The sequence below is a fragment of the Crotalus tigris genome, unplaced genomic scaffold (assembly GCF_016545835.1).
Source record: "Crotalus tigris isolate CLP2741 ecotype Arizona unplaced genomic scaffold, ASM1654583v1 scf7180000020075.792833, whole genome shotgun sequence".
Lineage (NCBI taxonomy): Eukaryota > Metazoa > Chordata > Lepidosauria > Squamata > Viperidae > Crotalus > Crotalus tigris.
Genome location: NW_024097847.1, coordinates 112,725 through 128,541, shown reverse-complemented (window position 1 = coordinate 128,541; position 15,817 = coordinate 112,725). Strand labels below are relative to the sequence as shown.

The following is a 15,817-nucleotide window of genomic DNA, read 5'->3' as shown; positions in this document are numbered from 1 at the left end:
TTTTCTAAATACAAATTCTTGGGGACAGCAAGTATTTGAAAATACCTTGCTTGACACCATTGATCCACCTAACCAGGAACTGTTTATTCTTCCTCCAGTTTTCTACACTTGCAGCCTAAGTACTTCCCAATCTTTCTACCTTTTAATCGGCAATACTATAGATTCAGCCTGGCATTTTCTGTAAGCCATGCATGGAATCAATCCTGCACTTAGAAACATATACACTAATTTAATTCTGGGTGTACGCATGCAGAAAAAAATAATTAAATAGAGTCCATGTATTTACAAAGCTTCTAGGAATCGACACTGAATCCAATTTAGTTACCTGATGAGGACATTTTTCTTCTTTCTGACCGCTTGCCTCAGAGGCTCTCTCAGAGTCACCTGAGCAAAGTCCTGCAGAGCAGCGTAGATCGTGTTCCTGATAGCTTGGTTGAAGACGCTCTCCATGCGACCCATGAGCACTTGCAGGCCCTTGATCATAGCAATAACCTAGTAGAATAAAAATAGTCAGTGTGGCTCTTTTAACTATACCATGCGCATCTGCATGGAATCTCAGACTGCATTCCAAAGGCGCTCTTCCACTGTTACCCTGGAAGCCCTGGATTCGCGTGGATTTTCTCTGCTAAGAAAAATAATACAAGAACAAGTGCAGAAAACAGGACACTTGTAAACTGAAGACGGCAACGTCTGGATCCTCCAATATTCCATTTCAATACAAGATTGTTTGAGTCATCCCATTCAAGGAAACTATCTACCCTGGTGCAAAAATGAGGGCTACAGCCACCTACCTCCACAAAAGCAAACTTTTCCTCACTGGTATAATTGTATCTTGTAGCTCTCTCATACTCTTCGGCAGTGCCTGGACAATCTTTGTTACAGAACTTATCAGTGGGATGGACCAGCTTCCAAGAATACTTCAAGGAGAAAAGAAAAAACAGAAAAATCCAGTTGGAAAAATCCAACACACTGATTTCTTGGGGGGAAAAAAAACTAAATTCAGCCTATATCATAATTTCTCCAGTATATGTAGATTCTGTTTTCTTTAAGTTAGGTTTTGTAAACAGGCACGTGCATCTTTAAATAACTCTTCGGTTTTTGCATGCTTTAGAGGGAAAGTAAATTAAAACACGTTCAAGACACTGGCTTATACTGAAGGCAGCTTTATCTTAAAACTCAGCATATAAATCTATCAGAAAAAAATAATACTTACCACTTCCATCACATGTGCACTCCACTTGGACAAAAGCTGAAGTCCCCGTAAAGCCAGATCAAAAAGCTCCCTATATTCTTCATCTGACTTCTGACTATCCAGTCCTGAGCCCGTTACAACCTGGAAAAACAGCAGACATTTGTCTTACTCAGGAATCTTTTCCTGTAGTTGCTTCAGGTTGCTATTTTCATTAACTGGGCAAGAAATTGCAAACATTCATCAATAAGAGTTAATCAGTGGGCAGGCAATAAGGAGAAGAACTGAGAAATTAATTGATTGACTTATTTACTCAATTTCTATAACCGTCCATCTCAATCAATGAATCTGGGTGGCTTACAAATCCAGAATTGCTGGAATGCTGTTGAGTTAAAATACACAGATGGTCGACATCAAAGTGAAATGATTCCTCCAATCATTTTCATATTCTAGCCCTTCACCTACATATCCTGAACAATATAGCCCAAAGATAACACTGAACTATCTAAATTCATCCAGTTTCCTGCATGTTCAGATAAAACTAGGAAGATCTTCAAACAGAGAAAAATGCACCTGAATTTCTTAATTATTGCAACTTTCAATGAATTCTTTTGCAGACATTTTGACAAACAGTAAATATCTAGGATAACTTCTCCTTTGGGTTCATATATGCGTAGTATAGTTGTGTAGTATAGCGCCCTCTATTGTGCAGGCAATCATCTGCCCATTAATTAATTATGAAAGTTTTTTAACTTTGAAATGGGAAAGGCTGTAGATATCCAAACTACGGTATACAGGTGCTGGGTTGAAACAGTGCCCAACAGTACATCATCTGAAAGCACTAAAAGCATGATACAATTTGGAATTTGGGAGGCCTAGGAACACCTAGGGATTCTTAATTGTTTTCAGAAGAAGATTCATATTTATTCTTCAATGGTATAGTGGATCCACAATTCAAATAAGTAGATGGAGTCTGAATAAAGACTAATTCGGTTTAACCAATATTTAAGTTTAGTTGAAAACAAATCAATTAGACAGAATTACAAAGATTACTTTTTAATATTTTCCCCCACCATCTAAATTTAAAAACTTATAATTTAAAGGCAACCTTTGAAAAAATTTGCAGGTAGCACATAGGGTGTTCCAGGACTGCACATGGCCTGGGATATTGCATCATGTACTTTTCTATACAAAATAGTAAATAAGAATTGGACTGCAGAATATATCTATGATATAGAAGAACAGAGAGAGTTACACAGTTTTGAATGAGGAAAATCTTTCTACTCTGAATATCTAGAGAGCTGCTGTTGGTTGGAATAGACAAGAGTTGGGCATTCAACACCTGACTCTCCAAGAGGCAAGCTGTTTGCATTCCAACACCATTAATCAAACACAGAATCACAGCAATCCTGATTTGTCCATAGAATGCACTCAACATTTATTCTTTCACACATGGATTGTGCAACACATGCCTTCATGGAAGCTTACCTCACTGTTGCTGTAGCGAGCAAGTTCAGAGATAAACCGGATATGATCATCTCGGATCTGTACCATCTGCTCACATATGTTATACTGTGGACTGATGCTGCTCTGAGTGCATGTCCATCTGGGCAGAAAATCAATGTCTTTAAGTTAACACTCATTCCTGAACCTATAGCTATTACTCAAGATAAATTTGCTCCAATGGTCTACTAATACCTCATTTGGCCCAATGTCTTTTGATATGGTCCTCACCCAGTAACTGAAAACTATAGTTGTTGGCAGTAGATGTGTTGTTTCATAATGTTTCCTATATGCGATATGTCTATTTTACTTATTTGGGGTAAAAATAACAAATCCATGGACGACAAACGGAATTATTCACTCAATAAGTGCACAACAGAATTTGAGGACTGGTCTTTAAGAAATTATATATACTGTAAACAAAAGTGTAAAAGGAAAAGATGTCTAGAATCAAAAATTAGGGTCTATTTAACATATATTTATAACATTCTAGGTTTATGCCAATACAGGACATTAAAAAGTAAAAAATTGAATTAGGAAATAAATAAGGGACAAAAATGATTTGATACATCTGGCAACCATAAAAATAATAGCAAAACATAGTTTAGAATAGTTTCCTTTTCTTGGCTCCCAGTGCAAGGTCTAAGCTATGATTCATCTATTCAGATAACACAGAGAATCATAGTGAGTAACAAACAAACGTTTTATAAAATCCTCAAATTAGAATTTCTAAGTCTTAGTTACAGATTCATCATTTCTCAGTTTAAGATGACATCAATAGTGACACATCTTTAACGAGGTTTTCTATGAAGTTTGAACTTAGCCATTCATTCCCTCTCTCTTTACATGACCACAAATTATTCTTAAATGTAGCAAAGAAACCAGTCTTCTAGGTAAATGTCAGTAAGGGGTATTTATGCAGACTATATGAAGTGCCAACTTTCCTATTCAAAATTTGCTGCTTATTTGGAAAGAGTAGGATATTTTAAAATCTCATTTCTGGGACTAGATCTTCTTGGTTATACTGAAGTAGATGGAATTCTCTTAATTACGTTGACAGTGATGATTAGGTCCTATTATATTTCCAGGTGTTCAGAAATCCAATGCGTTACTCTTACCCTTTCAATGTACTGCTTCCCCCAAAGAAATCATCAACAGGTTATCAGTGGTGAGCAGATATTTTGCTGTACTAGCTCAGATTGCCATATATAATCTATTCCATTACACAAAATTAAAAGGCCATACAAGGGAAAAAAAAACACAGTTAATTACATCTCACCACAAGGATGGAAATGAATTAGGGAGACGAAAAGGAAAAGAGGGGCATGAATGTGCAGGAACATAAAAACCCCACAATTGTTGTACAGCCAAGTTAGTGTTCATAAACTCTTTTCCAAGGAAGGAGAAAGAGGCACAGGAGGTGATACTGCTCTGCTTAGAAACTGAATAAGTAAATAATTGTTAGTAAGTAAAGATGAGAAGAAGAAATAGGTTACAGTTTGATTTTTGGGATGTAGTAGGATAGATTAGAAATGGGATTAAACACACATTGTTAAATACTTCCATGGATTAGGCTGATTTTAAAATCCAACTTATTTTGGCAATAGAAGTAAAGGTTAGAATGATGAGTGAGAAACAACATACACAATTTATGTAGTATGGAAGTCATTAGTCAGATACCATAAAACGAAATAAATATGCACCCAACGAACACCACGAATTCCAGTAATGAAATCCAATTATAATTTCTTTTTTGTAGTAGTTAGTGTTTGTCTTTTATTAGCAATAACTCTGTGACTGCTGGTCTTGTGATCTAAATTTGAGAAATCGAAACTATTTATTTGGTTCGAATCTTGGTAATTATCTCAAAATAAAGTCACCACGCTGTGTAGTGAAATGGAAAGTGAAGCTGCCAACTGAAAGGCATGCAGCAATACTTTTATCAAATTTGTGATCTTCGGTATAGTTGGACTTATGTCTTGCAATAAATTGAACTGCAACACTTACCCTTCATGACTAGAAATAGCTACAGGGGAGGCTGCCTTAAATACAGGGGACAGCATGGCCTCCTAGAATTCCATATCAAGAGAGGTGGTCATAATTTAACCCTTAATTGTGATTTCATTTACCAGGATCCTTGTAGGGGGAGCTGGGCAGCTTAAAAATTAAATAAATAAATAAATAAATAAATAAATAAATAAATAAATAAATAAATAAATAACTCCCCTCTAAGCTATCACTAAAGACACTCTCCAAGATCCACATTCATCCCTATGAACAATTCCACTGAAAACAATTCTAGTTGGAAGTAATTAGAGTTTATGCTACATTTCTTTTATTGTCCTGCCTAAAGCCCATTCTGAGAATTCTTTTGGACAGATAGAGTGCTGTGTTCATGCTCTGGAGGATTTTCTATCCAATTGAAAAAATGTGGATAAAAACTACCCAGAGCAGGCACACTCGGTTACATACATGTTCACAGTATGAGCATTCATACCTACATTCACAACCATCAAGCATGTAAACAAATAACAGTCAACATACAAGTACAGACACTGAATTTAATATATGCAAATATATTGCCAGTGTATATCACCACTCCTATACATTAACAGCCGTATCCATTTTTCAGCCAGGTAAGCATACTTCACATATACACATTTGCACAAATCCAATCATTCATTCATTTCCACCTTCATCAAAACCGCTCAGTCAGTACTTTCTTATACACACAAGTATTCAGATATTGGCCTTCATGCAGACACATAAACTGTTGGTGCAAATTACTGATCTGCTCTCAGTTCTTCCCTGTATCCCCAAAGACACATCTTTATGGCTATAATTTATGAGCACTTTGCTATTTAGAGATATTTAGCTACCTGACTGGTGAACATTATGAAAGCTTGAGGAAGGTAAATCTACATCCCTCACTAGCCAAGGGACTGGATGAGATTTTAAAATGAAATTAAGATGGAAATAGCAAGGAGTAAGTAAGAAAGTTGAAACTTAGGAGCAAAATCTGCCTGACTTTGGGGAAAACTCTAGGAATGCAGGAATTTTGAATGGTAGCCAGAGTTCACTGAGCTTGGAAAGTGTTGATATAAAACAGAATTATAAGTCTTATATTTGATATATGTTTTCAGTAACTGCATGCCTGGATTTGTCATCAAAAGATAATAATCTCTGTGTAGCCAAGCAGAGAAAGGTCCCAAAAGATCTGGACTGCCACTTCAAGGGCAAAATAATCTGATTTAATTATATCTTCAGAGCAATTCTAGAGTTATTCTTGAATTGATCCTTTAATAAATAAAAAAAATAGGGGCTTTTAGGCACTCCGTCAGTTCAAACTCACAGCCTGAGATGTCGGGATGTCTAAGAATCAGAAAATACCAGAGAAGGGAGATTAAGGTTGAAGAATATTCAATTCCAAAGATGGCAGTACTTGAGGAATCAACATTTAAAAGACAGCACTTTCTGCACACGTTATTTCTTCATTTCATTTTCATGGCTTACTGGGAGATCTGGCTAGGGAACCAAGGAAGAATTGGTTTATTTCAGGGAAGTAAGGTACATTTAACTGTACAGAATTGGTAGAATCAGTGTCTTTCAAGGTACAGCAAAGAGAAAATAAGAAATTTATATGGTGACATACATCCTTAGCAAAGCACTCATTTGTATGTTCAATCATTTAACCACTCGGACACAGGCTCACAGGCAGTCACGCAGTGAGCTTACACACGAGTGGGAGAGGAGACTAAGACACACCAAAGCCAAGAGACATTATGGCAGGCACTCACTTGGATTTGTTCTCCTCATAGTGAGCACTGGTCTTAATGTATCTGGCCAGCTCTATCTGCATATCGCCGAATAAAGGAACCACCTGCAGCTGCTGGAAGAAAAAACAAGAAATGGTTTAAAGAACGAAAAGAGGCTTCCTTTGGTATGAGTGTGACGTGTGGAATAAAGGAGTATCTAACCACCAGAGGGGGCTAAAAGGCTGAAAGAGTATTCCTAAACAATTATATAGAGGAGCAAAATAGTTGGTGAATTTTCATGGTGAAGCCCAGAAATATGTTGTTGTGATGATTCAAATCAGGTCAGCACAATTTTTAGTGAGCAATCTCATCATCATCTTGCATGGGCATCACTCCTTTTGAAAACTACCTCTGCAGGATTTCTGAATGTTAGGTCTATTCGGAAAACCACACTTTCTCTTACAATATAGTACATTGAAACACTCTTGAGTTCATGAAGTGGTGGTGGTGGGGGCCATATTGAAAAAGAAATACTAATGGTCTTGAGAAGGTTAATCTGCTCAATGATATCTATTAGAAAGAAGCAGCCATGTTCCAGGGCATCTAGTGTGAGGAATACAAGTTGTCCTCGACTTACAACCACCTTTCTTGCCACAGTTGTTAAGTGAATCACTGCAGTTGTTAAGTTAGTTACGTGATTGTTAAGTGAATCTGGTTTTCCCATTGACTTTGCTTGTCAGAAGGTTGCAAAAGGTGATTACGTGACCCTGGGACACTGCAACCGTCACAAATACCTGGCAGTTCTGAAGCATCTGAATTTTGATCATGTGACCATAGGGATGCTGCAACGGTTGTATCAAAAAGAGTCTAAGTCACTTTTTTCAGTACCGTTGTAACTTTGAACAATCACTACATGAACTGTTGTAAGTTGAGGATTACCTGTAGTACTATCATGTGAAAACAAAACAGTGGCTCTAAATCATCTGGCCAAGTTCACCGAGGGCAGAACCTCCATTGCATTAATAACTGCCTAGAAGAGGAATGTCAGCAGAATTAGTAACAGTGCATGAGCATTAAGTTCTCTTGCACCTGGTCACCCTAACTATGATCACTTTGACACAGGAAATATTATCTTCATGTTTTTACTTTCTGTTTTGCCTCCTGCTACCATGCTGAGCCATGAATCTCAACACATGTAGAAGCTTATTATACAGACAGGAAGACAGGATTTCTATTCTCATTACAAATCTTGAATCACATATTTCATTTATTAAATATGAAGCCAAGTCTTCTCAGTTGGCTCAGATTATTAAAAATGAAAATAGCTTTGGCCAGTGAGAAAGGAAATTTACTCTTGGTAAGTTTTTAGTATATGATAATATGCTTCATTTGAAGCAATTACATGAATTTATTAATAATCTTGGATTACCATTTGTAGGTTGCAAAAATCTGAATCTTTGCTGCCATTTAATGAGCATCTAGATTTTGCAACCCAAATATGGTAGCCTTAAATAGTCATTTTTGAAAAACCTAACAGTAAAGGTTATTTCTTAAAAATAATTTGACATTATATGCCCATTTTTATTGATAAAAACAACAGAATATCAATTTCATACAACAACAGATTTTTTCCTAAAAGGAAACTACAGTCTTCAAGGAGTGTTCCTGGATTAAACATGGTCAGATTTTGTTCAACAAAGTGACTTCTCCCAATTGTGCTTTTTTCCAAAAGGCAACTGAACTTTCTTTGTTTTTCCTTGAAGACTTTTCACTTCTCATCCAAGAAGCTTCTTCAGTTCTTCTTCAGTTCAGTACTGAAGAAGCTTCTTGGATGAGAAGTGAAAAATCTTCAAGGAAAAACAGAGGAAGTCCAGTTGCCTTTTGGAAAAAGCATGCTTGAGACAACCATGACTTGATGCACGAGAATCTCTATTGAAAAAGTGATTTCTCATTTCCATTCTTCTCCACAGTATATTTTTGATTACAGTGATTTGTTTGAACCATTCACTCTACCCAAATAGCATAATATGAACTACATCATCAAAGTTGAATCAATCAGTTAGCAGCCAATTACTAACACATTATAGATCTTATATTTAAAGAGGCAGAGCTAGGATTGCTTTTTCTGTGATGATGATTATTATTATTATTTTGGTAAAGTAAAATCTTTAAACTGCAGATAGTTCTCATTTAATAGTCATTCATCCAGCAACCATTCAAAGTTACAACAGAGTTGGGGGAGACTTGTGACTAGTCCTCATAGTAGTGGCCACCACAGAGTCTCTATGATCAAGTGATCACGATTTGGGCATTTGGAAACCAACTCACAATTATGACATTCCAGTGTTCTGCGGTCATATGTTCAATTTTACAATCTTCACTGCCAGCTTCAGACAAGCAAAGTCAATGGGGACGTTGGCAGGAGATCACAACTGGTGACTACATGATCGTGGGACATTGCAACCATGTGGGATTAGCCTAACAAGGGCAACTGGGACTGCCAGAATTGCTGAGGTAATTTGGCATAGTCATATGATATTGTGCTTTATGATAGCATTGCTTAGCAATCCCAATTACTGTGGGTTAAAAGGACTACCTGTATATGGAAATGGTATTGGGTAACTGAAGAAAATAGAAGTCTAACTCAGATATTTAATACATTTTAGAATAGCTCTACACTGTGCTTGGCATAGATTTAACATTATTTTTAAACAGATACAAGAATCAAGTGGCCTTCATGTGATAATGAGGACTATAAACTTTGGGTACCTGTCACTTTTGAAATTCTTGCACTCCAAATATTAAGTTTATGGAAGAAATTAATTTAAATTAATTTCCATATTTCCATAATTAATTAATTTCCATAATTTCCAGAAATGCAGGAAATCACTTTAACCTCTGCATGCAAGAAGAAAAATGAAACTTGTAAATCAGTTAACATGTAGATTTCATTCACAGGGATGTGTGTGAACTGTGAAATACTTTCTGGAACTTGGCAATAGCTTCAAGGTATGGTAAAGTCGAACAAGGATACAAATACCTTAATTTAAAATCTGTTTATTTAATTAAACAAGATCCTTAGCAATTGACCTTGCTGGTGGGCCAAGACTAGACTGATAATAGATAATATTTACCAAAAGATGTTGTCTTCCTTTATTTACTAAATGAAACACATTGTTATGTTTGAACAGCAGTAGGTAGAATGTTAGTAACTAGTAATTAGAGGTGATGCAGCTACAATGTAGTTTTTGAGTTCAACTTAACAATGGAAAGCATTTATTTTAATGAATTTTCAAGAACAAGCGTTTAGCAATGCTTCAGATTGAACTGCTGTAAAAGGAGCCACTGGAGAGGGCACCTCAAGGTTCACAGCAAAAATCTGTTGTCCTGATAACAGGAACTATGTTTGGCCACTTATGTACAGCAGATGCTATTTGGAAACTTTAAAACTTCTGCAAACCATCGTAAATGATTATGAACAATCCCCTTTCATTTCTTCAAAATTTTTAAGCAGCAGAAATGCTACATCCTTTGTTTAAAACGCACCACAGTATGAAAGAGTACCGTAATAATTTCTGTCTTTTGAAAGAAGCAGGCAAAATGGCCAGACACTTTTTCATGCTGATACAGGAGGTACACATGACTGATACCTAGTTTTTACAGTTGAGTAGCCATATTTTTTTTAAGATGGATTGAAATTTCTACCTACAAGCAGGTCCCACTATTCTAAGCAGTCCAAATATTCTTGGCAAAACCTATAGCAAATTCTAGGTGGGACATTTTTGAGATCAGCAGGTAACACACTGTATTTATACAAATCTGTTATCTAAAACCAATGCAGCTGTTGCTTGATCTGGTTGCTAATAGATAAATCAAGCAAGAGTGAAACAATCAGAACACTTTTTATGCAGTTTAGTTTTAGTTTGTAAAATAAACTAAAAATGATGATAAAGTTTCTCTCCAGGTGAGTTTAACTTTCGATGGCCTCTCTGGTGCATCTGTTTGGAGATATATTTTTTTGAGATACTTTTTTTTAGACTTCTCGTTTTAGTCTCTTCCACAGCCTTGGCATTTTTGGATAGCTTTCACTGTTGTACTATAGAACAGAAAATACAGCATGACTTCTCAGCAGGTCCACCCCTTCTTAACTCTCGGAGATGAGTCAAAGTTAGCATTACCATGTTTTTAAAAGTTTGGTACCGGGCCAAGAATAATGCACAATTGAATTTTTTTGAAAAAAGAGGGGACAGAGGGAGGTAAATCAGAAAAAAGAACCAAGCAAATTATGTGTTTCACAATCAGCCATTAGAATGAATTCCGTAAGGACTTTCTTTCTTCTCCCCTCTATCCACACCTAATTTTACTCAGAAAGTACCTGAATGGATGCCAGTTTCCATTTATTGATGTATGTGTATCTATAAATATGCACACCCTGTATACTTTTGTTTTTTGTTTTAGTTCCCTCCTTCTGATGTAATTTTGTGCATTCTCTTTTTCTTTGTTTTCTGTATTTAATTTAAAAAATGAAAATTAAAAACGAAAGTATATGAATGGACAAGCTTGTGCACTGTAACTCACATTCCATTAAAAAATTCACCACTATCTAAAAGATGATCAACCTATTGTCCTAATATGTACAGTAGCCATGTCCACTGTAGAAACAAGGTTTTCCCTGAAGAAGAAACAGAAGAATTCCTGTCTATGATGCATGCCCCAAAGTTGATTGTTAGGGTTTATTGTGCAGAGGTGAAATCTGTAAGATATGGAATTAATTTGCATGAATCTGATTCATCAGAATATTTTTTGCAGAAATATTAGCATGTTGTTAAAACACACAAAATAAAACCCCCAATTGCTTAAAATTTTCAATTATGCAGCAGTAAAATATTCAGATGTTTGCGATTCAATCACACCTTTGGTTCTAGCTTGCTTTATCCCTAGACAATACCAATACATATAGTTTTGGGTTCTTCTGGAAATAGTCATGAACCAGAGCCAAGCCAGACACTGACCTTGAAGAATTTATCAATTTTGCTGAGGTTGATTCTCTTCTTGGCATCTAATTTGTAAATGTTACTGACATTTCCATCCATCAGATACAGACCAAAACCCATCACCTAAAAGAAAAATACGAGCAACATCTGAATGCTTGACCCATTTAATAGTTGCCATTTGAAAGAAGGAAAAAGAGTATATTCCATGAACAAATTTTCAATTTAAAAAAATATATCTAAGATTACATTTAGTTTGTGACTAACCATAACATACTTTTGATTTCCAAAATTGTAGGAAGTACAAATTTCTTTAAATTGCTTCAAAGTATTTGGCCAGTTACTCAGTATTGTCCACTCATACTGGCAGCTGTTCTCTGAATGTAAAGATATTTTACCCTGGCTTGCTTATACATCTTCCATTTGCACTGGACATGCAATACTTTGTAGAAAGCATGCACACGCGCGCACACACACACACACACACACACACACACACACACGGATTGGCTACTTTCTTTGACCCATAGGCTTCCAATCTTATATAAAGAAAGAAGGATTTTCAAGCTGACTCTGGAAAAGACTTTGTTTAATGTATGTTCTTTTAATAATTTTAAATCTTCCTTTTAATAACCCAGAAGTTGTCTTTTCATAGTTAAAATCTAACTATAAAAGCAACATCTGAATGTTTGTCACAGTCATTTAATAGTTACTGTTTGAAAGAAAAAGAAAAATTGCATTCAAGAAGTATACAATCTAAAAAGAGAAAAAATGCAACCCCCCCCCCCCAGGCATGCATCATGAAAATCACAAAGTACTTGGGAAAAACAGAGATGGCTAAAAGACATTTGTGAAGAATTGAAAGAAGTTACCTTCAAGAGCATATGCTTCTCACTGGGTGTCAAGTACATCTTGTTTTCATAGTAATCCACACAGATGTTGACAATATCAGCCAGCAGTTCTTCATAACCAGGGATCACTTCCAGTTGCTGATGCAGGCACTTAAAAAAAATTCCCACAAGACCCTCACTAATTTTCAGTGAGAACAAAATGAAAGGTTGTAAAGTTTAATTTAGCATCTTCCTCGCGGTGTATAAGCAATGGATTAATTTAAGTAAGAACTGCTTACATCAAATACTGCCTTTGCTCTAAATAGTTGTATGCAGTGTAGGAACATGTGTGCAGCAATGCCAACAGCAAAAAAAAACTGCTAGAGAGAGGGGCAGCATTTTTCCCAGGAGTCTCAATGTAACTAAGGCTGATATAGAAAGATTAAACCTCTCTTTTCCTATAGCTACTGTATCCTACCATCTGCCTACTCCTGATGTATTTCTGCTACCACCATTCTTTTTAAAGAGGCAATGCTTCTGACTTCTGCACTAACCAATTCTACATGTAGTAGCTTGCGAAAGTTAATTGCTAACAAAGGCTGCAAAAGCAATAATTTAAGTGTTTGTGTAAAAAAAAAAAAGGAATAGAGTAGAGTACTTGGTGCTCTGTTTCTCCATCTCTATCAAACATCTCCTCCCTGCAAAAAATAAAAAACTGACAGGGCAAGTTACTATACATAAAGAGGCAGCACACCCTACATCACATTGATGATGTTACCTAGTTGGATAATGAAATGTCTGTAAGCAAACAATCAAGCCCAGAAAGCACCAAGAACTCCATAGTTCAATACTGAGCTATATGTATTTTCTTCTACTGAAATGGAATAGAGTCAGAAAATTCAATGGATCATGCCAAATGATTATTAGCAGGGTGTATTCCTGATTTTGTGCATTTGTGTGTGTGTATGTGTGTGTGTGTGTATGTGTGTGTGAACACATCTGTTGTATAGATAAAAACCACAGTATTTGGTTGCTATGGAAATGTGTTTAAAAGCCTTGCACGGTGTTTGCTATTTCATGGAGTTGATGAATGATGTTGTACAAGTGACACCTATATTTATTTCATAATGCACAGGGCTTCATAAATAGTCCAAGATGATTAATTTCCCATGTAACAACTTGCATTTAATAAAACACAAAAGTCCCAAATACAAATAAGGCCTTATGGTTGTAAATACTTCTTATGATGTACTGTGTCCTTAGAATTGGAGACCAAAGCATACATGTTAGGCCAAAGTAAATTTATTAATGTATCATACTATGTGAGAAAAGATAAAAGAGAATATTCTACCTGGGTGATCCTGTTATGGTTTGCTAGGAACATAGAGAGATTCTGTGATTCCTGAATAGACTGAGGATCAGCCATTTTTCTTAAAAACTGGGCTGCTCTGAAAAATAAGAGAAACTCAATTTTGTTGATAAGTTGGAACACGATGCCAGCATATGGCTGAGTAATACAGATTTATAAAAAGGGGCCACAAAAGGACTACAATAATGCTGTTTCATTATCTTTACTTCACCGTAAATATATTTTGACACAAAACAGGATTCAGAAGCCTCTATTCCATGACTAAATACTATTAACTTTGAAAAAAATACTGGCCATATTTCCAAAGATCCCAGCAATAAGCCCTATAAAATACATACATACATACAAATCTCACCTTTTATAAGCAGAATGGTCATTTTTGACACTGCACTTCATGTTCTTCAGTTCATCCAAGACTGCAAACATATTGATAAACTTTCCCAAGGTCAGTAGATATGCTTCTGAAACAAAGTCTTTCCTTCTCTCTGCATGGCATAAACGCTTGACCTCACCACAGAATCGTTCAATGGCCTTTCTCTAAGAAATAGTAAGACAGCAATAATTTAAAGAAGGAGTAAAAGGGGAGGAACTGCCAGTAATTGCTGAGAAATGAGGCTTTATTAAGTACATGGGATTCCACCAGCTCTGGTCTAAATTTGAATTTGCCATCTCCTAAAGCGTCAAGGGATGTTGATCCCAAAGGTGCTTTTTCACAAGGCAACTGGACTTTCTTGTTTTTCTTTGAAAATGTTTCGCTTCCCACCTGAAGAGCTGAAGAAGCTTCTTGGATGAGAAAGAAACATCTTTAAAAAAACCCAAGAAAGTCCAGTTGCCTCGTGAAAAAGTGCCTTTAGGATAATTATGACCTGGATGACTGAGAATCTCCACAGACAAGGGATATTGATGTTTATTCATCTAGTTGATCCGGTGTCCTCAACAAACTGGGCCTCATGAAGCATTCTAAAAAACTAAAAATGGAAATTGGCCCAAATTGTGAAGCCAGAAAACAATCCAAACAAGCAGAGGAAGTACTAAGAAGCATCCCAGGAGTCTGGAGAATGGAAAAAGAAGGGATTCTTTTGGGTATGTTAAATGTATCATTGTGAAGTATTTGTTTTTTTTATACCAGCACTTATGCCCTGTTTTCCTTATGGATTTGTGTGTGGTGGCTGACTTGCATTTTTTTCCTGGCTTTGCTTTTGGCATGATGCATATTTTGCTTTCTCTGTTTCTATTTTTTTTAAAGTATATGTTGGAGATATTTACCTTAGCATCCACATTAGCCTGCTGTCCCCACACTGTGGGGATGAATTTTGGGAGCTCTGGCCTTGATTTTGATCTCTTTTTTTTTTCATTTGGTAGTTGGATTATTTGTTTTTTCTTTAAAGCCTCACCAAATGATCTATTTGAAAATTGACATTTTTATTTAGTGTTACTCTAGAGAATGTGACTAAGCAAATATCTTCCTCAGTTTGCACCAGTTAGTGAAAGTGCCCATGGCACATTGTCAAACTTTTAAGAAGACCTATCAACCCCAAAGCCTTTGGGACACCTACACTTTTCTCCTGTGAGAAAAGAATAGCTGAATGGTGCCTTTTTATCTGGCAGTCACATACCTAATTTCATTTGCTGAAAATTGTATTACATGGACTGCTGGAAAAAAAATGGGCTTCAATTGACAAGGGAATTTCAAGAAAGAAATTGGAATCTGTATTCCTCTTCTGTTTAATTCTTTTAAAAACCTAATTTTAGATACGCTAATAAACAAACTTACATTAGAAAGGAAAATGAACCTGTATCTGAATAGGATAGTGCTTCATGTGACACAATTAAAAGAAAAGTGACAACCACACCACAATATTTTTATTCTATGGTATCCCCTAAATGTGTGTTTATGTGCTTTGAGTAGCCCACAGCTACGATAGTGTTAAATATAAAGTAGTATTTAAAGTATTTCTCCTGTTACTTTTAGTTTAGTCTGTTTCTATCATATTATCTTCCAACTTAAAAGGCTTTCATTATCTGGGGTCATGTCCTTGGGTTTGCTTATTTGGACTATGATTTGTGGTGCAGTTAAACATCTTTCAAAATCTACCACAATGAACCTCACATTAGATTAGAGAACAGTTTTCCCACATCTGTGTAACTAGTCTTTTTAGGCAAGCAGAAGGAAAGGTCAG

The 15,817-nt window shown here is 36.0% G+C and overlaps 1 protein-coding gene across 3 annotated transcripts in view; it reads right to left on the bottom strand.

The window, feature by feature from the left end:
• CYFIP2 (cytoplasmic FMR1 interacting protein 2) overlaps positions 1 to 15,817 on the bottom strand; it is a 64,362-nt gene that overhangs the window by 32,563 nt on the left and 15,982 nt on the right. For 2 of the 3 annotated variants that reach the window (XM_039365478.1, XM_039365476.1), the window contains exons 6-14: positions 13,993 to 14,174; positions 13,620 to 13,716; positions 12,311 to 12,439; positions 11,460 to 11,564; positions 6,490 to 6,581; positions 2,678 to 2,795; positions 1,214 to 1,333; positions 792 to 917; positions 326 to 492 (exon numbers count right to left, since the gene is read on the bottom strand). In XM_039365478.1, coding sequence (XP_039221412.1) covers positions 326 to 492; positions 792 to 917; positions 1,214 to 1,333; positions 2,678 to 2,795; positions 6,490 to 6,581; positions 11,460 to 11,564; positions 12,311 to 12,439; positions 13,620 to 13,716; positions 13,993 to 14,174 — 1,136 coding nt within the window. The remainder of the gene's footprint in view (positions 1 to 325; positions 493 to 791; positions 918 to 1,213; positions 1,334 to 2,677; positions 2,796 to 6,489; positions 6,582 to 11,459; positions 11,565 to 12,310; positions 12,440 to 13,619; positions 13,717 to 13,992; positions 14,175 to 15,817) is intronic. The other variant, XM_039365477.1, reaches the window with a different exon arrangement.